Below are 22,605 nucleotides of genomic sequence, written 5' to 3' on the forward strand. Positions count from 1 at the left end.
ATGAGCTCCCATTGCTTTTCTGCTCAAGTGATTCTAATGCACACCAAATCTATAGCGCTTAGTAGCGAAGGAGGCATTGAACACAAAGGCTCTACAGGGAACTCACACAGTGCAGAAAGCGAGGAACAACAAACATTTGCTTCTCCCACAAGATGCAAACATGCATACTCGCACATATAGACACAAAAATTAAGCCTCAGGTCTGACAAACACATAGAGCACTGAGTAGGCCATTAAATATGCCTCCAAAGCAGATGTCCCTCAAAAAATCTGTAAGAAACGATGAAACCTAGCCGGAGAGGTTGAGGGAAAAAAACATTAATTGGAAATATATCAATTTACATCGGCAGAAGGGAAAATGTACTGCAAGTACATCCTCAGCACTCAAGCTTCCCGTAATACTGTACAGGAGACCACATTATCCTTCCTCATTCTGTAGCAAGTCCTCACCCTCTCACTTTTCTCAAACTCTCCACTTTTAGAGTTCCACCCAATTATTGTAAATGTTTCAGCAGCAGATAGAAGAGCTGCTGTAATGCTGTGCTGTGCACTGATGTGAGAAACGCTGCTCACAGTGGAAATAAATGTTGGCACCATTACGCATGAGAGTGGTTTTGCATGCGAGATGGCAGGGCTTCCGATACATCATCTGAAACAGAAAACTACTTAAAGGGACAGTTTACCTAGAAATTAAAAGATTATTCACCCTCATGTTGTTCCAAACCTGAACGACTTTCTTCAGAAGATGATTTTGCTAAATGTTTTTTGTCCGGATAAACAACAGTATTTGGACCCCAAAATCCTTTCAAGGTATACTGTGTAGGAATTTGAGATTTGAGGAAAACGCGTTGAGGTAGGCTAGTGCTTTTTGTCCCTCTCTGCTATTATAGTTTTTAAAAATGGCGGAACGACATGGAAGCCTCCTTGGACTTACCCGTCCAATGTAAATAAAGATAAGAAATTCTTCGCTTACGAGGATAAGTCAGATCATTGGCAGAGGTAATTTTACTCCAATGAGGACATATTTATGAATAAAGACATTGATTTTAGCTAATCAAAATACTTAAAAAAAACTACACAGTGTATCTTTAAAATATCTTATTTTGTGTTTTTCTGAAGAAAGGAATCATACACCCGGCACAATGCAGCGCCAGGCACAACGCCAGTGTTGTTTGCTAGTTTCAGTCTGATGCAGTTATCATTTTCACATCCTACGCCACGATGTTTAAAGGTCCCGTTCTATGCCCCTTTTCACAAGATGTAAAATAAGTCTCTGATGTCCCCAGAGTGTGTATGTGAAGTTTGAGCTCAAAATACCCAACAGATCATTTTTTACAGCATGTTTAAATTGACATTTTTTGGGGCTCAGAAAAACGAGCCGTTTCAGTGTGTCCCCTTTAAATGCAAATGAGGTGCTGCTGGACGACACAGGGGGCGGAGCTTCATGAGCTCGTGCTCAGTCTGTCAGGAAGAATTCATCTCACGGAATGATGATAATATCAGAAACTCTCAGTAACGGCGTTCATTTCGAGTCGGACAATAATGCCTATAGAGTCAGAGTGCTGTATAGAGATGAAACAGGTATGGTTTAGTAGTTTAATTACGGTTATTATAACGTATTTGTCATCTGCTTGTAGGCTATGTATCCATTATTTATTAATAGCCTACAAGTCTGCTGTCTGAATGATGATCAAACATGTACTGATGAGTTTAATAAAGTTTATTGTACATCACACAAAAGATGAAGCGTCAGTTTTACTTCAGAAAATCACCGTAAGAGCTGAGTAAACACAGTAGGCTAAGTTATAAGAAGTGCGCAAGTAGCCAGTAGAGTTGAGGGAGCATTCCTGTGGGCGGAGGTTAGTCAAGAAACGGTTCTGGTGATGTCACTAATGCAGGATGTAGAGGGGTATAGTCCAATCGAGCCGTTTTTTGTAGTCAACTTCTGTTAAATAAAATATCTCGCTTGGCATTGAACTTTGAGCTTTATAATTTTACAGATATTATTTATGCTCTAACAGCAACATTACACACTAACTAAAGTTTGAAACATGGAATCGCATGCAACGGGACCTTTAAATAGCAAATGCATTTGCGCCTATTTGTGCACCCATGGGCTACTGTCTGAAGATGAGATGTGTTTGTGGCGCATTGTTGGTGCGCTGCTATTTTGAGGCAACTGAAATAGAGTGTGCCATTGACCAGGTCTAAAGTCAATAGCGTAGTAATTTTTTTGTTATTTAAAGAGTGCGTTAGTAATGTGCGCCTATAGGCGGGTCCACAACACGCATACACTCTGCTTATTACAATGTAAAACATGGTGGAATCTGGACTGTCCTGTAGATGATCTGCTTGCAAATTCCACTATGTAAATAGCGAATCTGCCATGACGCCATTGTGCAACTGGCTTTTAAAGGGAATGGGAGATGAGATGATTGTTTTTTCGCAAGTTACGCCCAAAACACACCCATTACTCATTAAGAGAATAGGGACAACCCTTTTAGACCATGCGCCGGGTGTGCCAACCATTTTTCCTGTCGTTAAACTAGCAAAAGAGGATTCGGACACACACTAAGTGCACTTGCGCCATGCACTTTAGACCATGCACTTAGATCGTTAAAATAGGGCCCCTTGAAGGTTAGTAACTGATGGCAGAATTTTTATTTTTAGGTGAACTGTCCCTTTAACATGCATGCCAGTAATGGATCAGCACGAGGCATTAATCATTTTCAGCCTTGTTTTTCATTTTCATCATCACTATCCACTTCATCATCAGCAAAATTGTCAGCCATAGCTGTATCTTCATCATCATCATCACCATCACCATCACCATTATTGTCTTCCTGCTTTTCTCATTTTCTGCCTTCATCACAACTCATGGAATTGTTATTGTGCGAGCATAATTGTAGTCTGAGATTTGCAGTTGTTTACTGCGCTGAAAGGCACTGCACTCACATGATACAAAAAAAAAAAATGAAGAGGGGCAATACAAACACTCTAATTGCTTTCAATAATTAATCTCTTCAAATGACTGCCTTGCCCTTTCTGCCTCAACGTGAATAGCATCACCCCGAGATACACATTCAAATAAAACACCAGCATTATTTTTACACAATGCCGCTGAGATGCATGTGCTGAGCAAACTTTGTTCCTGGTGTCTGTGGATTCCCCAGTCCATAGATATGTTCATCACAGACCTGAGTGAGTCCTACTGTTGCACTAATGAATCCTGACACTGCCCACAGATTGGACAGGTCAGTGCAATCCTCCGTGACCAGCGAATAACACAGTTCACTGCTCAGTGGACATAGAGCTGTCTCATAGACTGAGCTCACTAAAGGCCTTTCTGACTTGCTCTATGTATCCATCTAGCAGTGTGAACTTTGGGTTTAGGGCAACTTTGTTGTATTTTCTGTTAAGTTTTGATAGAAGTTATAGAACCCAGTTTAAAATCTATAGGGCAATCATCTCCATAAACTTTTAATGTTGAGTTATGGCAAATCTGTATGGCCGACTTGATTTGTGCTTGATAGGAAGATTTGGGTTTGACAGGGCATAGTCACAACATACTGGATCTGGCTTTGGGCTTGGGAGAAATTAATTAGATTGTACAACCGCCATTTTGAAGTTGAATAGATTAAAGAACAAAGCCAAGCTTGGAAAAGTGATTTGAACTCGCATAGGGAAATTGTCAGGATATTTTCAGCTTGTTCTCAGGCTTGTTCCCAGATTGGTGGGCTGGCTGGCTGATCCTGCTGATGCAGTGTGTGTGTGTGTGTGTGTGTGTGTGTGTGTGTGTGTGTGTGTGTGTGTGTGTGTGTGTGTGTGTGTGTGTGTGAGTGTGTTGTGCCCACATTGCTCTAGGTGTGAGCTCTGGAGCATGTCTGCACACAGACAAAAGACCAGTCTTTGTGAAGGAGGACTGGTTTTTAAACTCCAATATGACCAATGAGGTCATATTCTCTTGGACTGCCTTTGTGTATTATATGTGGATTTCTCTCTCTTTGTGTGTTTTTGTGTGTGTTGTGGGATACGCAGAGCCCCAGTATGACAGTCTGAGCTGCCTTCCTGAGCTGTCACATTTTAATGGATACAGGTGCCAGTTTCACATGGTAGCATCTGTCCCGAAACACAGGTACAGCTCTAGAAAGCATTGTATCTGTTGCATAACGTAACGTGTTTCTCCGCTCTAATCTCACCTCTGCTGGCTGCTAAGGTTGTGTGTGTGCACCACATTTAATGAGTCCAGATTACCCGGGGAGAAATGCTAAGCAGCCCAGTCATGTCATGACAAACTAAACTAGAAGATCAGGATGCTTCTTTGTAGGTCACAATGTTGTAATGACACTGACTCAGACTATGAATTAAATAAATTACTTTAAATTGCACTGTTAATTGCAGAAGGTTTATCATGGAATACAGATGCTTTTAAGTAATGATTCTTTTTTTGAGTCAGATCTTTTAAGTAAACCATTTGTTTTGGATGAAAAACGTTGACTGGTTCGGTTCTCAAAAACTCACTGATCCGGTTGTGGCAGTTAACAGCGCACAGAAACATTATCAGAAAATCCCAGTTTTAAATTCTCTCTGTCACACAATTTTTTTGTATACACTTGCAGTGGAAAATAGCACACAAGTTGCATGAACTGCTTTTATGAACTACTTTTTATAGTACTTTTGCTTCCTTTCTAAAACTAATTTCTTAAAAATATAGATCATGCTTCAAAATATCTGCAATAGAAAGTCATATGGGTTTGAACATGACATGAGGGTGAGTAAATTATGGCAATTTTCATTTGATGGTGAACTAGCCTATCACTTTAAGATCTCATCTTTCCCATAAGGCTACACCCTTCAAGTGAATTTAGTGAAATGTAGGTTGAGATGGACGTATTGGGGATGGTCTCGGTTAGAGGATAAAGCACTTGAGGGGGAGTGCAAGCAAGAGAGCTCCCTCAGGCATGACTACTTTACGACTGTTTGGTCCCGTTGTTACGCCTCTCATCTTATTAGATTTCAAAGAGAAAGACCACACATGCTCAAAAACGAGAACAGAACCATTTAGAGAAATCCTTATGCTCTGCCCAGGGGACTGCCTTACAATCTAGGTTGATTAGCATATTACCCAGCATGCTCAGAGAACTCATGTTAGTGGGTGGGGGAGACTGGGAAGTGAGTCATTCAAGGTGGGAGAACCCCTATGGGAGTTATTCCAGAATGCTCATAAGTATGTTTGCACATTAATCTGGTTTTAGTCCAGCTGAACATTGGCTTCAAAAGGGACCAAATGGTTTTATCAAGAGAAATAGAGATGTGAGCCCTTGTACTTGTTCTCCCTTCAGCAATGTAGCGCAGTTGTGATAGTCTTCTATTGAGGTTGGTGGCTCAATCGCCTCAATTCTGAATTTGATTTGAAACTTGTTTATCCTCCTGGATATGTACGTCTGTGCTGGATTTCGAGAAGGATTACCTCTAAAGAGTGATTTAGCTCTGAGCTCAATTTCCACGTAAAACGGGAAGGATTTAAGCATCTGTGTCTCTTCGCTCCGTGTTAGACCCTTCTGAGCTGAACAAGAAAGGAAAGTGGAAAAGTAACATCAAATGAAAGTTCAAGTTTAGACTTGAAAATGTTGAACTTGGATGGATGATTCCCCATTTCTTGCACATAAATTATTCTTCTGTTGTCGTGCACATGTGTTTTAATTATGCAGTTATATACACACACACATTATGGTTTGAAAACTACAGAGACCCTAAAGGGACATAGGGAAGGAAATAAAAATATTTGTCAAAGCTTTTGAATTCTCTTGCAAATATTTTGCATTCCCCTGAGAAACTTTGCGTTCGCTTGCGAAATGGTTGCGTTCCCCCGAGAAACTTTGCATTCAATCCCAAAGAACACAAAAGTTTTGCGAGGGAATGCAAAGTTTCTCTGGTAAGCGCAAAAAATTTCCGAGTGAATGCAAAAGCATTAAAACATATTTTTCCTTCCATTTCATATTTTCCCTATTACCATATCCCTTTAGGGGCTCCATAGAAAATGTTGGTTCTCATTGGCAAACAATATTAAATGCAAAAAAATGGCATAAAATAAAATAAAATGAAATTTTAATTTAAAGGTATTTTTGTGCACATTTATTCCCTTATAATTATGTATTTTGGTTCCTTGTTGGGTCAGCACTTGAGATGTAATGGAAATCTGGGATGAAATATTGTTTAATGGATATTGTCATGTGCAAAATGTCCTTTAAAAAATAGCCCACTGTTGACACAGATACAATCATGAGCACACACACACACACACACACACACACACACACACACACACACACACACACACACACACACACACACACACACACAGTTACACCTTCACAACTTTTGACATTTCTTTATCAGTGACATTTCTTTAATGCACAAATGACTTACTAGGAGATATGCAAGACAGCACTGTGTTCAAAGCATGCAGCAATTCACACTTTTTGTGATTACAGTGCTGCATTTGGAGAGATATCTGTATAAAAAGATAACACGTCTATGAAAATGATGGGCAACAATAAAAAATGCCACCAGGTACACATGTGCAGAGCAGTGTTTACACAAGTCCTGATCTCTTTTCTCATCTGTGATTGTGTGTTCCTGCCAGCGTGTTTTTATCTTTGTTTTTCAGCAGAACTTCGGGTGTAATGAGTCAGGGATATTTATGTACCCTACCCTTGGATGGATAAAGCTTACTCCCCTCATGCTAATCTGGTTAAAGGACCAGCACGTGGTTGACCTGCCCGTCTAAACCCTGGTCATGTGACGTTTATCTGATCACATGATGTCCTCTATATGGAGAATGATAGACCTTAATTAAGGAAGGAGACATTCTTAAACACACAACTCTTAAATGTTTTGTGCACACAGCACAAAGTCTTATACATGACTAGGAAATGTTATGTGATGCTGCTTTGTTTAAAATCATCCCTTTTTCATTTTAAGTTTCAGAAGCATTTTGCGATTTTTATAAGTTGACAAACCCAGAAGATGGAACTTTCCAAGGGGACCTGAACACAACATACTGTAAACCAGGGGTGTCCAAACTCTGCCCTTGAGAGCCACTGTCCAGGACAGTTTAGCTCCAGCTTGCTTCAAAACACCTGCCTGGAAGTTTCTAATATGACTTGTAAGACTTTGATTAGCTGCTTCACGTGTGTTAAATTGGGGTTGGAGCTAAACTCGACAGGACAGTAGCCCTCCAGGAGCAGGATTGGACACCCACGCTGTAAACTATAGTGTTAGCTTAGCATAGTAAGCTAAATGTACACATGACAATTGTTATTTTTTTTCCCAACATGTGTATAAAGCTGCTTTTTTGATCGTATTTGGATCCTTATAGAATGAGATAGAAAATAGATAATTTGTAGCTTTTATACATACACCGATATAGCTACAACAAATAAAATGGAGCATGTGGGATTATCCATGATGCATTTTGACCTGATGATTTAATTCAAGTTAATTGTAAATCACTTTTCTAGTGGTAAAATGTAATTCTATTTGAATAGTTAAGTACACAGAATGCATGTGTTTGCTGTTGTTGTTTTGTGTACTCACTGTTTAAGAGTGTAGTAGCATCAGAGATTGGGTATCTGCTTAAGCAGATACATGTAGGCTACATTATTGCTTGTGTTATGTTTTATTAAGAACACTTTTACATTTTATTTCCATTCTGATTTAGTAGAAAGTTACTTTTTTTCTTGTAAAATCAGCTTTACTTGTAAAAAAAAGCCCAAATGAAGAAACATTCCTCTCATTATCAATGTTGACTACTTAATCTTTTTAAAAAATTGTTATACTTTTTTCTTAAAGGAATAGAAAGTTCAAAAGAACATAATTTATTTGATACAGAAATCTTTTGTAACATTGTAAATGTCTTTACTGTCACTTTTGAATAGTTGAATGCATCTTTTGTTTGAAAAAAAAAAAAACTTCACCGACCTCATCATATGACATCAGACTTATCTTCTTCGCTGGTCATCTAAATGCTTGGGCGACCTCTGATAAATGAAACAAATAAGAGAAGTATTGCACTGATGAATGCTCATTATTTATTGGAATATGGAGAAGTGTGACGCAAACATGACATCCATCAATATTTCTCTAAATGTGCATGGTGCTTCTGGACTAAAAGCCCATGACATTGACATAACAAACCCATTAGAACTTGAATGACTGCATTTGAATGTACTTTTTTTTTAACATCCTAAACATCCTAGATGTGTACTTGTGACAAATGAATATATTACTTTCGCTGAAAGATTTCTGATACAAAACAGTGATTAAATATTAAAGTTAAAGACTTGATACCTTGAAGTTGAAGTATTCTGAATTATTGAAGTTGAAGACTTAATAAATATATATATATATATATATATATATATATATATAGTTTGCAAAGTTTTTTTGTTTTTTGGCAATAAATACAATTAGAATTTGGCATTAGAGTGGGGATCCTGCATGTGCACCAACAGGTTTTAATCACTTTACTTTTTTCCAGCTCTGCTTTACAACTTCAATAATGAAGCACTCCATGGGCGTGTGTTTATGAGCATTGCAGATGCTCATAAACACTAGAATCTCACAGTTCACCTGGAGGCCTGAAATAAAAGTTCCCTGATCATTGTTGACTTGGAGTAGCAGTGATGATGTATGTTATTCCCAAAAATATGCTCTGTGATCAACAAAAGTTTATGATACTTGCATGTGCTGTCCATCAAAATAATATTCACAAATGAGCACGACTTTTATGAATTTTTCACTTCAACGTCACCAAACTTCAGACAACTCTTTCAGTCTTTAAAAAAAAATAGAATTTAAAAAAATATATATATATATATTTTATATAAAAAATGTAAATTTAAATTTTATATAAAATATATATATATATATTTTTAATTTTTAAAAAATATTAAAATTTTCCCTAAAAGTGTGAGTTAAAATAGTTTGCAAGAACGTGATTATAAACACAACAAGGCTGTAAAAGTGGACTAGTGAGAATAGATGAGATTACCTGTTCGGCATGATGACGTTTTGCAGGTTTTCATTTTGTGAGGTGACATTTAAACACTGATTGCAGTTTAATGATATTGAAACAACGGTGGAGAAGGATATTTTGCATGACCTTTAGGACACTCATGAGGTTTAACAATATTGCAGGCAAATTCTCAGTCTTTTTTCAACACAAGCTTTTTTTGTACAGTCCAGTATAATTAGAGTTTCTGCTGACAGTTTACACGATGACAGAAAAGTCACGTTGACACAAATGGCCAACATCTGTCACTGCCCACAGCCCAACGGTTTGACAAACTGCAAAATATAGGCGAGATTTTCACAGGGATTTGTTAGTGGAGCATTTCCAGACTTTAACAGTCACTGTCACTTCTCTCGACATGGCGCAAACAGTTGCATCTCAAATTCTCAGGATGAGTCACAAGATTGCAGAAAGATCTGGGTTACGCGCTTATGAATGTACAAATAAATTACACTATTCCACTGTCAAAATTTGCTGAGAACAAAAAATAGCAGCCACCAGGGGTGTAGGGAACAACTATGCATATCAATATTAATTAGGTTGCGTGACATTTGTCAGTGACTGATTTGCTGAAAAGCATATAAAAGGTTGCCATATTAGGATTACATGTTAATTCGTTCGATTTCAGAAGTTGCTTTCAGTTGGCAGAGACTTTTGCTTGCTCTTAAATCGCTGATCATAAATGTGCAGAGTTTAATTAGGTCCAAAATATACATTTAAAATTCACAGATATGAGCAACAGGCTAGGGAATAAAAACAGGCAGAGAAAGTAAGACTAAGGCCCTTTTTCTGACTCTCTCTTTACGCCTTGTTGCATGATAAATGTTTTATTAAGTCTTCAAATTCACCCCATCTGGTAAGTTTAGTTTGATGTTGAAAAGATCATTTCAGCTGAAAATACATTTGCACCAATGACATCAACACATAAATGCTTTTTCTTCTTCCCCAAAGCAAAAAATAAAATAAAAATTGTATGTACAGTAAGTGCTAATAGAATGTTATGTTTGTTATTGCTGTTGCTTCCAGCCATGAAACCCAGTAACCAGACCTTTGGGACTGCTGAACAGATTTTAGCCAACAATAAAATAGGGTTTTTCTGTATTTCTTGAACCTGTAAATACTATTGCTACACTTTCCTTTTATGATATACAGTGTAATCCAAATATTTATTCATCTTTTGCAGCCCTGTATGTTTGTGTCACAGTTCAAATAGTCAGAGCTTTTTACCTCACAGGAGAATAACAAACAGCTGCAAGCTCTGCTGTTTTCTTAAACGTACATGGCCTGGTGTAGATGTCCATCATAGTTGACCCATAAAAATGCTGAATAGCCATCAGGACAGATGTGGTCATCACCTGCAAAAGGACCTTCCTGTCAGAGGTGACAGTGATGTTTTTGGTCAAGATGTAGGCCAGATGGTTTAGCCCCCTGAGGAAGTGGAGATGTTGTCTAATGTTGTCCCTTTGTTTATCTATATGAATTTGTTTATCTATAATTTTTGTGGGATGCATTATATATCATGAAGTCAGTTAGAAAAATTACTATTTTGACTTGTTGACATTAAAGGAGAACTCCGGTCAATTTTAACATTGAGCTAATTTTTTTGTACATTTGGAGTGCTGTCAGTACAGAGAACAACAACAAAAATCGGTGTTGCCTACACCGTGTTATCCTTTTTTTTTTAAATTTGCAGCCTGTTGACTTCAATGGGGCAAGTATTAAACCTGCTTTTAGCCTCTTAACATCCTTGATGTGTCATTACAAGTGCACAGCCATTGTGAGTGATTCCTTCAGATTGAACACGGGTGAATCTGACAACAGTAGATGTGAAAGATATGAATAAAAATGATGTTATTTCAGCCAGCGCACATACCTGTGTTTACATCCTGTTTTCGGTCGAAGTCCACAGTAATCGATTGTCGAGTTCACGTGCATAGGTTTATCACGAACAGGTTTATTGAATTTTCGCTGTAAAAATAGCTGTTGACCCTCTAATTTCTAATAGCTTGACCCTTGATGAGCCACTTTGACAACCTTGCCAATCTGTTATGGTCAGTTTTGGATGACCATTGGATGAATTAAATACTGTACTTTATAGAGGGTGGCATAAATTGTTACTACAAAGATTACAAATGTCTGCAATGCCAGTGTTACCAACACAGCATTATTACTCTGGTCTACTCGAGCATGGGGGTGTACCGAGGACGGAAATAGAGAATGGTTGAGAAGATCATGCTCTGAATACATGGCAGCACTGATCAGTAAACAATCACTGCAGGTACAGTTTAGATGCAGTAGGAGACAATCGTATCGCTCTGCCTGGTGGGAGACTGTCACACGATGATCTATTGTGAACATTGTGAGTGATAGACAGCCCTCATTTGAAAGTCAATGCCAAGACACTTGGCATGGATGTGGCGTAGACGATTTATGGCCACCTGATAAAGTTATGATGACTGTCCCTATAGGTGGTTGCACAGCTTTCAATCTTCCTTCTTAATGCTCCCTCTCTTCTTGGCACACAGGCAGCCTGAAATATGACAGTCATGCATGGCGAGATTGAAATAAATGCACAGATGGGTAGCACAGGTTTGCACGGAGCACGCTTGCTCATTTTTTGGGCGAGTCATGAGCTTGACTTCAAACCGATGATGTAAGTGGATGGTGTTTGGACAGATCTCTTCTTAATTGCTTAGTTATGAAAACCAATGCCATGTCATTCTAAACTATTGTTTCGATTCCAAATCCCTGAACTCCTGCAGGACAACTCTCTCACACAGTAATCGTCCCGGTACCTGTGACGAGGGGGGGCCTCGGAGTACGTCCTACTCATTTAAACCCACAACAAAACTGTCCTGGTCTCCATTGCTTTGTATTCTCATCCATTTATTCATTTTTATTTGTTTTATTTATTTTTCTATATGTATTATTTTTATGTTTATGAGCTGACTTTGTTGCTTCATTGCTTTCTCTGACAGAATCACTCTTTCTTTTTTGCATTGAAATACGGTGTGCAAAAGTGGCACATTTGTGTTAAGTGAATTCAAATATATTTTTAGATGCCTTATTTTGTCACATGGGAAGGGGTTTTCAGTCTTTTAGATGCCACTGAACCCCAAATTCTCAACTGTAAAAAATGGACATTGTAAATAGGTGCACAATACTAACGATTTCATAGCATTATTTTTTTCAACTTTAGTACTGAACTCTGTCAGATTGATTGATTGATTGATTCATTTTTGTATTTCTTTTTTTATATATATATATAATTTCTTTAATTTAATCAATGTATTTATTTATTGCATTTTTATTTATTATTATTATTATTATTATTTTAAACATTTTATTTATTACTTTATTTAAATCTATTTTTATTATTTATTAATTAGTTTTTAATAGATTTTTATTATTTTTAATGACTTATATTAATATTTTTTATCATTTGTTTATTTTAACCAATTTAGTTAGTTAGTTAAATCTTTTTCTTTTTTTTTCCTCTAAACTTTTACCCAGACACACTGGGTGAGACCCCAGTTTTTTAAAACCACTGATTTAAAGGAGAACTCCGGTCAATTTTAACATTGAGCTCATTGTATTGTACATTTGGAGTGCTGTCAATACAGAGAACAATGACACAAATCGGTGTTGCCTACACCGAGTTATTCTATTTTTAAAATTTGCACCCTGTTGACTTCAATAGGGCAAGTACTAAACCTGCTTTTAGGCTCTTAACATCCTTGATGTGTCATTACAAGTGCACAGAAAATGTGAGTGATTCCTTCTGAGTGAACACGAGTGGATCTGACTGCAGTAGATGTGAAAGATATGTATAAAAATTATGTGATTTAAGCCAGCGCAAATACCTGTTTACATCCTGTTTTTCGGTTGAAGTCCACAGTAGTCGATTGCCGAGTTCACGCGCGTGATCATAGGTAACTAAACCTATGCGCGTGAACTCGGCAATCGATTACTTTGGATTTCAACCGAAAAACAGGATGTAAACAGGTATTTGCGCTGGCTTAAATCACATAATTTTTATACATATCTTTCACATCTACTGCAGTCAGATCCACTCGTGTTCACTCAGAAGGAATCACTCACATTTTCTGTGCACTTGTAATGACACATCAAGGATGTTAAGAGGCTAAAAGCAGGTTTAGTACTTGCCCTATTGAAGTCAACAGGGTGCAAATTTTAAAAATAGAATAACTCGGTGTAGGCAACACTGATTTTTGTAGTTGTTCTCTGTATTGACAGCACTCCAAATGTACAAAAAAATTAGCTCAATGTTAAAATTGACCGGAGTTCTCCTTTAAGGCATGAAAATGTTCCATATCCCATCTTAATCTAAATGTTACCTCGTATGTGTGCCTGACTTAAAAAACAACTGCAATCTAATGCACTCTCCTTCATCACGGTAATACATATGGATCCTTCTCTTTCGCTTTAGCTTTATTTCCTCATGGTGCTCATTATTCCTTAATTGATTCAAGTAGATTTCTTGCCATTGAGTGTGGGCTTCTTATTGAAAGCATTAGTTTTAAACCCACAGTAGATTGGCATCCTCCTTTGTCTGCTCTAATTAGCTGAGCTGTGATGCATTGTTTGTTTCAAAAGGCTTCAAATGCTCCGCTTGACTTAACCTGGACAGTTTGTTGTTTGTGTATTCATGTCTTTTTGTTTTATTACAGGAGGGTAATGAGAAGCTCCAAAAGATGGTGGGCAGCTGTCCTGCTCTTGGGGGCAGCGCTGATCGCAGAGGCACGTCCAGGCAAAGAAGAATTTAGCCCGCTGGCGTATCGACCTCTCGTCAGATTCCGTCACAAGGTATCGATCTTTCCTATTTCATTAGCCATCCCTTTACAAGAGGAGACTCCTTTGTGGCCGGTTACGACGCTAATTACTATGGAAATCCGCATGGCATCGAGCGCTTCTGGTTTGATTATTGTCACGTGACGATTCATTATTATTCTTTTGCTCATGAACCAAACATCAGATATGCACAATAATATTTAAACTAAAAAGACTTGGATCTATGCCACTGGACATTTCGAACTGCAGGCGAAAACTCCTGCTGCGCTGACATCATGATGAAACAGCACAGCGTGATTGTGTAATTGAATGTTTATTGACTGGCCGTTGCAGCGAGCTTTGTGGACACACACAGTCAGATACCAGCAATTGAGGCGTAATGCAGCACTAACAAGCTCCACTGGTTCCCTCTTCTCTTTTTACTTCATCACGTCCATGAGCAACCGTTCATATTATGTAACGGATCAATTAAACTCCGACTGAGGGAGGGCACTGACTGACAGAACAGGGACTCATGGGAACACTTTCCTTTTATATCAACATAAACAGCTGGGAAGGGGGTCACAAAAATGGTCCCTTTAAGACATGTTTATTTTTCAGTTAACTGAAACTCATGGGGTGTTTTCATACTAAACCTTTGGTGCAATGTCCGTTCGACGTTTGACATGAGAGATCTCTGCTCGGAAATGTGGTCTGGAGTAAATTGAGTAAATAAATCGTTATTGATTATGTAAATGTTACATCTTTGCATGCTCCCTGTCACACTCATTACACTGTAATGCATTTCTCAGAGCTTCTTGTCTTCAAAGAAATGATCTTTGGAGAGCATCTTTCATTCTTTTCATCTCTTGCAATACGTCTGCAGCTTTCAAACAGACAAACTGAAGTGGTGTTGTGTGCGTGTTAAGTTTTGCTGGTAAATCTAAAGGGACAAGTATAACTGGTGTCTTCTCCTCCTGAGTCATTACCTAGCTACAGTAAATAGCTGCAATTAGGTAATTACTGTTAGAGATGATGCAATCATGCCACTGTCCTGACCCAAATGTACAATGTGGAAAGAACCAAGCAATTCAACCAAAAAACACACCCAGGCTTTTAGAAAACGTCCTCTCCATTTCTCATGTGTAACCGTTTCAGACAGCTTTTAGTATTGTCAAGCTATCAAAATATTCCATTTATGAGTGAGGTTTTGTATTAAATATTATTTCATTAGAATTTGACAGATGGCATAGGCAGATATGCAGTGTTTCATTGATGACAAGCTTTCTGGGAATTTTTATTTCTTGTAAGACTGATACTAGAGCATCAATATCGTGTCAGCCAGTTCAATTAATTATCTAATGTGCAGTGCAATTTAAGTCTGATTTATTTACAATGACTTGGAGGAAAAGAATGGATGTTTTGCATCTGAGAAATTGGTATAGTAAGAAGATGATGATGATGATGATATTACTATTATTATTTAACATTTTGAGTATCTGAGAAATGGGGATACTACTACTTATATTAATAATAATAAATTATTATTATTATTATTATTGAGCAGTGAGCAGCAATTGACATTAAACATGGGGAACTCTTAAAATAATGTGGAGCTCAGTCTAAATGTGACCCACTAATAAAAGTGGAAGATCACTACTGTTGTAGTTATAAATGTTTTTCAAGTGCACATTTAACCTAATGACACTGTCATTAATTCTCTGATGGTAACCTTGAATATCCCACTCCACTCAAGTATCAGTGCTGTTTGCTAATGCTCACAACCCTCTTATGTAGACATTCATTTAATAAAGCTGGAAATCATGAATGAAGATGCCCTTCGCTCTTCTCTTTCACTATTAATTGCTAATGCTCTCATACATATCAGAAGGCATACATGGTTGAAATGTGGGAACTGTGGGAACACGTGGTTGACATTTTTCTTGCGATAACTTCCTTATCAGACCACAGTGTGTGGAAAATCCATTAAGTGCAAAACAAACAAACAAACTCCAGCCTCAGATAAGAATGTATTTGATGGCACAAACCAGAAACAATATTAGTAATTATAATTATGCTTAGTGGTTGTGTTATATATGAGTCTTATATTAAGGGTCATATGAGTGGGGTTATCATGGAGATTTCCAGCAATATGAAATCATAAAGATGGCTGGCTAGGGTAAGGCTACTGACGTAGCGTTTCAAATGGGGGGGGAGGTGTGTTAGACGAGGGCTGCAGGGTTGAGCCTGTTTTTCTGGCACGGGCACAGAGATAAGCAGTGACCCCATTAGCTTTCCCTCAACTCGGCCTGCTTCAATCATCATGAGTAATTCAGCTTATAGTATGAAGCTTTGTCCTGCACTGCAAAAGCCAATCTCCTGTCATAGCCAAAGGTTTAATTCACAGTAGCCCCATCCTTCCTCTACCTCCACTCAGATTATGGCCCAAATTTAGACCAATCAAAAAGCTAGACTTTTGAGTGACAGATGGAGCACATGTAAGATAAAGCAAGTTGGGCGGGGTCTTGTAGGATCTTATTATAGCTGTGAATTCATTTCTGTAGTTCAGTTGCGTAATTGATGTACAATTGATTCCAGGAAGTTAATCTATTCACCAAGCCTCAAAAGTCTTCAGAGAGTCACAGCAGAATGAATGAGCTGTTAACGTGAGCTAAATGCTCTCTCTACTATTGCAGGAATGTGACTTTAAGATAACATCAAATGAATAACAGTTCAGGGCAATTTTACTTCTTCCTCAATACATTGAATCAAGAAATAACCACTGTATACTTACCATTTTGTTTCCTTTTTTCACCATCTGACCTAGCAGTTCTTATTTAAAATGTAAGTAAAAGAGAAAAATCTGGAGAGAAGTGTTGGTGACCATTAAAGTACACCATTGTAAGTGTGTAACTGAAGGTGTTTATGCTCGAGTTAAGAGGGTGCTGTTGTGAAACTGTCTTTGTCACTGGCACAGGAAGGGGAGGGGCTAGCAAAATTGGTTTCAATTTTGGACAGATTGGACAACTGGCTCCAAAGTCCTTGGAAAGCAGAGAGAAAGCTTGTAATTTCCTTCCGAAATTAATATCCTCACCAATTATTTATCTTAAAAGAATAATCCCTCTAGATATCCAAATCATCTTGTTGATCAATTTATATCAAGACCAATTACTGATACATTTACTGATTTTAATGCTCGACTATATAACAAAAGTTTATTTGGTCACCATTTTTCCTCATACATACTCACACACTGCAATTCATTAAGCAATAGTTCACTATTTATCACTAACACTTTGTCTAGACTAAAAACAATAAAACTTAATACACGGTTGCCAACTTTGGCTGGAGTGAGACTCTGTAAAACATCAGTGCGCGCACGTAACCCTAACCCTAATTTTAAAAACATCAGTCCTTGTTTACTTATATAGCCTAAACCCTGATTTATGAAAAAAAATATATATTTTGAAAATGTATAATTAATTTATTGATTGCACTATATAAAAAAAAAAGATAGAGGTGATTAAATAAGAAACATGTCAAACAACAACATCAAAACAATAAAAATTCTCAAAACAAAAGGGACACATAATAGTTACTCCACCTCCCCAGAAAACCACAACACAAGTTTCACACATGAGGCCTGTTGTAGCCTATGCCACAGTGGCAGAGTTGGCCTGCTTCACTACCTCTGCAGGAGCTTGTATTTGAAGCAGGGTTCAATACGGTCATGAACGTTCATTGCGTCTGTCACGTGACAAATGAACGAAAGACTCGGAAAGTAATTATTTATGGTCCCTGTAAATTATTTTGACTGCATTATAATGATTTCTTAATTCAGAATATGATAAAGACTGCGTAGGTGGATGTGTCCGGGGAATTTGGCTGTTAAAGTACAGTATAACATTTAAAGCCCCTTAAATGAATGAAATGACTCGAAAAAAGATCCGAACTTCCCATCACTCACAGGGTGCCATCAAGTGACAGTCTGTTCCTGGTGTCAGTCTTGTTTAGGCCAATAACTGAAAAGGTTCGCTCAGCATCCGCATTTGACTGTGGCCGACTCAACACAATCTGGGCAACCTTTGATCATTTTTTTGATCACACAAAATGGGGGGAAAAGTTTTTGCACTTTAAAAAAAGCAAAAAAGTTTTTCACAATTTTAATCACATTTCCTGCATTTACATACCTTTAGGGACTATGGTGATGCAAAATCCAGGAAATAATTAAGTTGATTATAATGATGCGCTCGATACTGGTGCGAGTCTTTCTGGGCGTTGTGTGTGTGAGTTTGTGCGTCAGGACATTCACAGACAGCGTGATACCTGCTCATTATAACTTTCAGTGAGGTATTTTTAGTGTGTGCAAGCGACGTTCCTGGACGCGGCTGCGCGCATTGTGTGTCCTGCTTATTAACAAATAATGAAAAAAACTAATTTGAAAGTGGGGGGGAGACGAACGGGATTTTGAAAAGCGCCCGTGAGTGAAAGGCACACATTTTGTTATCTGCTTACCTTGATTGTCATCCAAACTTTCAAACGCGCATCAGTGGCTCCGACTCCGAACCTATGGTCTGAACTCTCTCTGAACTTCTCACACGCAACTGACGTATCAGGTGCAAGGTTTTCAGCGAATCAACGATCAGAATATACTGCAGTGAGAACGTTGTAGGCAGATATTACAGCTGTGGGCCTTAAACTCCTCTCCTGTTATTAATACGCTGTGGTCTAGTCATCAACAGAACATTAACGGATTGAGAGGGGAGAAAAATGGATTTTGGCGTGACATTTCTTGCACTTGCGTGAGAGTTGGCAACCCTGTTAATATAAACAGTGATTCTGTCTACAGTGGATGCGACGCGACCCGAGCGACAATCTTCGACAGTAAACTGATGCCTCGTTCTATCACGAAGGACAAATGCTCTGCAACGGGCGCTTTGTCGCATCCAGTGTAGAAAACCTTTAGCTGTTGCAGCGCGACGCGAGAAACAACGGTTGCGTCCGGTGTAGATACGATGTTAGTGACAGTATAAAATACTTTATATGCACATCAATTGTCATTGTATTGTAAGGAACAGCTTATAAATATTAATCTCATGTTTTATTTTACAAGAAAATTAAACGGAGTAAATGATGACCAAGTTTTCATTTTGGGTTGGCTAAAGCTTCTGGTTTAGAATTTTGTTACCCTTTTTCTTTTGTTTTTCATCTTATGACACTGTTGTATGTCTTCCTTAGAAGCAAAATGATAGCTTACATTAGCATTTCCCATTTGTCTCTAACGGTGGAATACGGCATTCTTTAACCTTTAGAAATAGACTTCGTTGAGAGACTGCCGTACTCTGGCTGGTCTGAATAAATGAATCATTTAACTCGTACTGACAAATAATTCAGGCACCAACATTTTAAAAGAATATTTAGGCTTTCTATGGCAATTTGCCATCGGAATTAGGCTATGTGGCCTATAACATACTTTTAAAGAAAGAAAGGAGCAGCAGTTGGTTAAATAAAGTCACAATGTTAATTTGTTAATGCAATTGTATGTAGAAGTATAACAGGAATCAGATGTATGTGGGGTGTGTAAAACATTAAATATCAAGTGTGTGGATGTCTGTGATCAGGACCCAAATGACATTATATACTGTAAATGTATTGTAAGTCTTGTTTTTCTCTCTGTTCTTGTTCCAGCAGGATGGGATCTCAGAGAGTTTACGGATCAAAGGTATGTACAATCCCCACTTCTCTCTCTTCCCACCCTTTTTAGACACTAAATATGGACCAAAAAGTGCCAGTATTTTACCATTGTGGTCTTTGAAGTACTTTGAAGTGAATATTGTACTTTGTTATTCAGTATCTGTATTGAGAATTGAGAATTTGTTAGCATTTTGAACTAGAGAGTGTGTATTAATTCATGTATCCCTTAAACAAAGCTGCATGTTGCCAGTATTTGGACTGAATGCATGTTTATTTTGTGTGAAGCAGTATTGGGTACTCAATCAAGCAGCATATAGACACATTAATTATCATGCTAGCAAACTGTCTGTGGTTTAAGGTGTAAATCATGTGTTGGCTTTTGCCCAGCAGTCATCTGTAATTAGGATGGCACAAGAGTTAGTCAGATGATGCCAAGAACCTACAGAGTGTGCTGAGATGTGAAAAATCCATCTCACTCCTCTGACTCTGTGTGAGGTGAAGTCCCACCATAAATTTTATCTCAGGTCAGCTCAAAGGTGCTTGTGTTAGCAGCTCCTTTGGCTACAGGTAATATAATCAGACTTTAATAGAGAAGCAGACTGTATTACTGCATAAGGTCAAAGCTGAGTTGGCATTGTGATAAAAGAAAGGATCTCACTTATCTACAGCTGTTCAACCAAATGGATGCTCTCTGTTTTGTCTTCTCTGCCTTTTTAAAGTCAGTGAGCTTGTTTACATGCACATCGAGGGGCTGATAACTCCCAAAAATCAGCTTATGGAAATAACTTGTTGTGCTGGTTATATGCAAACCAATAACCCGGCAATGAAACTAATCTATGTTTACAAGACTTTATTAATAAATCAGGTTATTTTGCGGTTGTGAATGTAATCATTATTGAATCTGACTAGTATTCCACATGTTATGTCAGTTGTGATGTTAAATAAATCATTAAAATCTGAAGAGTATTCCAGTGGAAAACTTGCAGACTCATATATTGTCCTCTCAGGCAGTTACTCATGCAGAACTTTGATTGAACCATTTCTACTTCGACTGCATGAGATGAGAATGCATTTTTATAATAACTTGGGTCAGGAAAGAGTCAGAGTTTGCAATATATTTCCTTCAAATACTCTGGATGCACTTAAAGGCACACTATGCAAGATTTGTACCTCAATATAACAGCTTCGAAACCATTTCGATGGTAAACGAACTTGTAGTAGGGCGAATCATCCCGATAGCAAAGCAAGGGAGGGACGCAGCTGGCAAAACCAGCAATGCAAGTTTGCGAGGTGGCGCCCCGTCAAATCTCGCGAGAATCACGACTTGCTATACAGCACGACGTCACATACATCAACAACATATGAAGCAGCCTCTATGGAAGACACTAGCACGTATTTCAGACGTGAATCATGGCAGAGTCGACGAAGAAAGCACGGTCGGAAGAGTGCAGAGACGGCTCTGCGTGAGTGGTATTTACGACAGTAATGTTAAATACAAGTACTCCACAGCGACTCTAGGGGTCGCTGTTTGAGAAAAACGGAAACTGCATAGTGTGCCTTTAAAGGGTTAGTTCACCCAAAACTGAAAATTCTGTCATAATTTACTCACCCTCATGTCGTTCCAAACCCGTAATGCTTTCGTTCATCTTCAGAACACAAATGAAGGTATTTTTAATGAAATCTGAGCAATTTCTGTCCCTCCATTGACAGATTACGCAACTACAACTTTGAAGCGTCAAAAAGTTCATTAAAACTAATCTATATGAATTGAGCGGTTTAGTCCAAATTAACAGATTTAATTTAGTCTTTTATTCACAGAGCACTCATCAACGCACACATCAGTTGTGGTAAACGGAAGCTCAAGCATACTTGCTTGATGTGGGATAACTAAGGTTCGATCTCATGTGTTATGCAGCACGTTTGAGCTTCCACAAAAAAAAACATTTTTGTTCTTTCGTGTCAAGCAGGTTTGGTTGAGCTTCTGTTTATGTCCGCTGAGGAATGTTTATATGTCAATAAAAGCCTAAATTTTCATATTTTTGTGTGAACTAACCCTTTCAATCCGCATGTAAGGATGCTTCTCTCTCACATATCAAACAAGCGCAGTTCAATAAGCTGAAAGAACGCAGGTTAATGCATTTAAATACTAGGAGAAATCGGGGTATGGGGCAAAAATCTAGCTTTGTTGATCGGTTTATGCTTAAGCCATTTATGAACTTACTCCGATAAGGAGGTAAGCAGGTTAATCCGTTTACATGACCACATGCATTTTGGCTTATTAAGCATAATCAGGTTAAGAATGTGCATAATAAACATACTCAGTGTGAAATCAACATTGACCCTATTTACTTTTTTCATTCATGTTCCTTATTGTGAACGGTTAATCTCTGCCTGTTATTAATGTTCTTCATGAATTTGAATTTAAATTGAATAAGTTACTCGTCCTCTAAAATAACTTATGTTTTGATTTTTATCACCTCACAACCTATTGGATAATGTTGGCCAACAACCTAATGGCTAATTATTAGTCATTGTTTTAGCAAACATTCACATTCAGTCCATCCAATCAGTTTTAAATGGATAAAATCAAGCCCCGCCCCTATTTTTCTAAATATGTTCCCCCTCTTTGAAGATAATACTTAGTGCATATACTTTGGACACATTCGAAAATCTTCATTAGCCTAACAAAAACGAATTCTCATAATCCTAACAAATGCGTGAAATAGTTTTTTTTTATTATTATTTATATTACCCAAGAAAACCAATGTGGAAACGCTCGGACGGCTTGTTCTCCTCTCCACTTAAGATTCTGTCAGAAAATAATTTTTGAGGGGCCGTTTTCAATTATTTATTAATCATTTTAATTATTCAGACTAATTACTCCATGTTTAAGTGGATTAAATTCTGACTTAGGTATATTAACTTAATGGAGGTTTTGGAAGATTCCTCCTGTGACTGTGTGAAAGTCTTTTGATGAAGTTGATTTATTTCTTTTGATTAAGCTCATCTATTGAATAATTATTTCAACTTTTGAAGCACATTAA

General features: G+C 37.8%; 1 protein-coding gene across 1 annotated transcript in view; it reads left to right on the plus strand.

The window, feature by feature from the left end:
• Positions 1–22,605, plus strand: part of fstl5 (follistatin-like 5) — a gene marked incomplete at its 5' end in the record, with an annotated part of 239,573 nt that overhangs the window by 113,048 nt on the left and 103,920 nt on the right. Inside the window, 2 exons of the mRNA XM_081383493.1 lie at positions 13,768–13,903; positions 19,556–19,589. Coding sequence (XP_081239619.1) covers positions 13,768–13,903; positions 19,556–19,589 — 170 coding nt within the window. The remainder of the gene's footprint in view (positions 1–13,767; positions 13,904–19,555; positions 19,590–22,605) is intronic.

The sequence above is a fragment of the Scardinius erythrophthalmus genome, assembly GCF_964197995.2.
Source record: "Scardinius erythrophthalmus genome assembly, chromosome: 13".
Taxonomy (NCBI): domain Eukaryota; kingdom Metazoa; phylum Chordata; class Actinopteri; order Cypriniformes; family Leuciscidae; genus Scardinius; species Scardinius erythrophthalmus.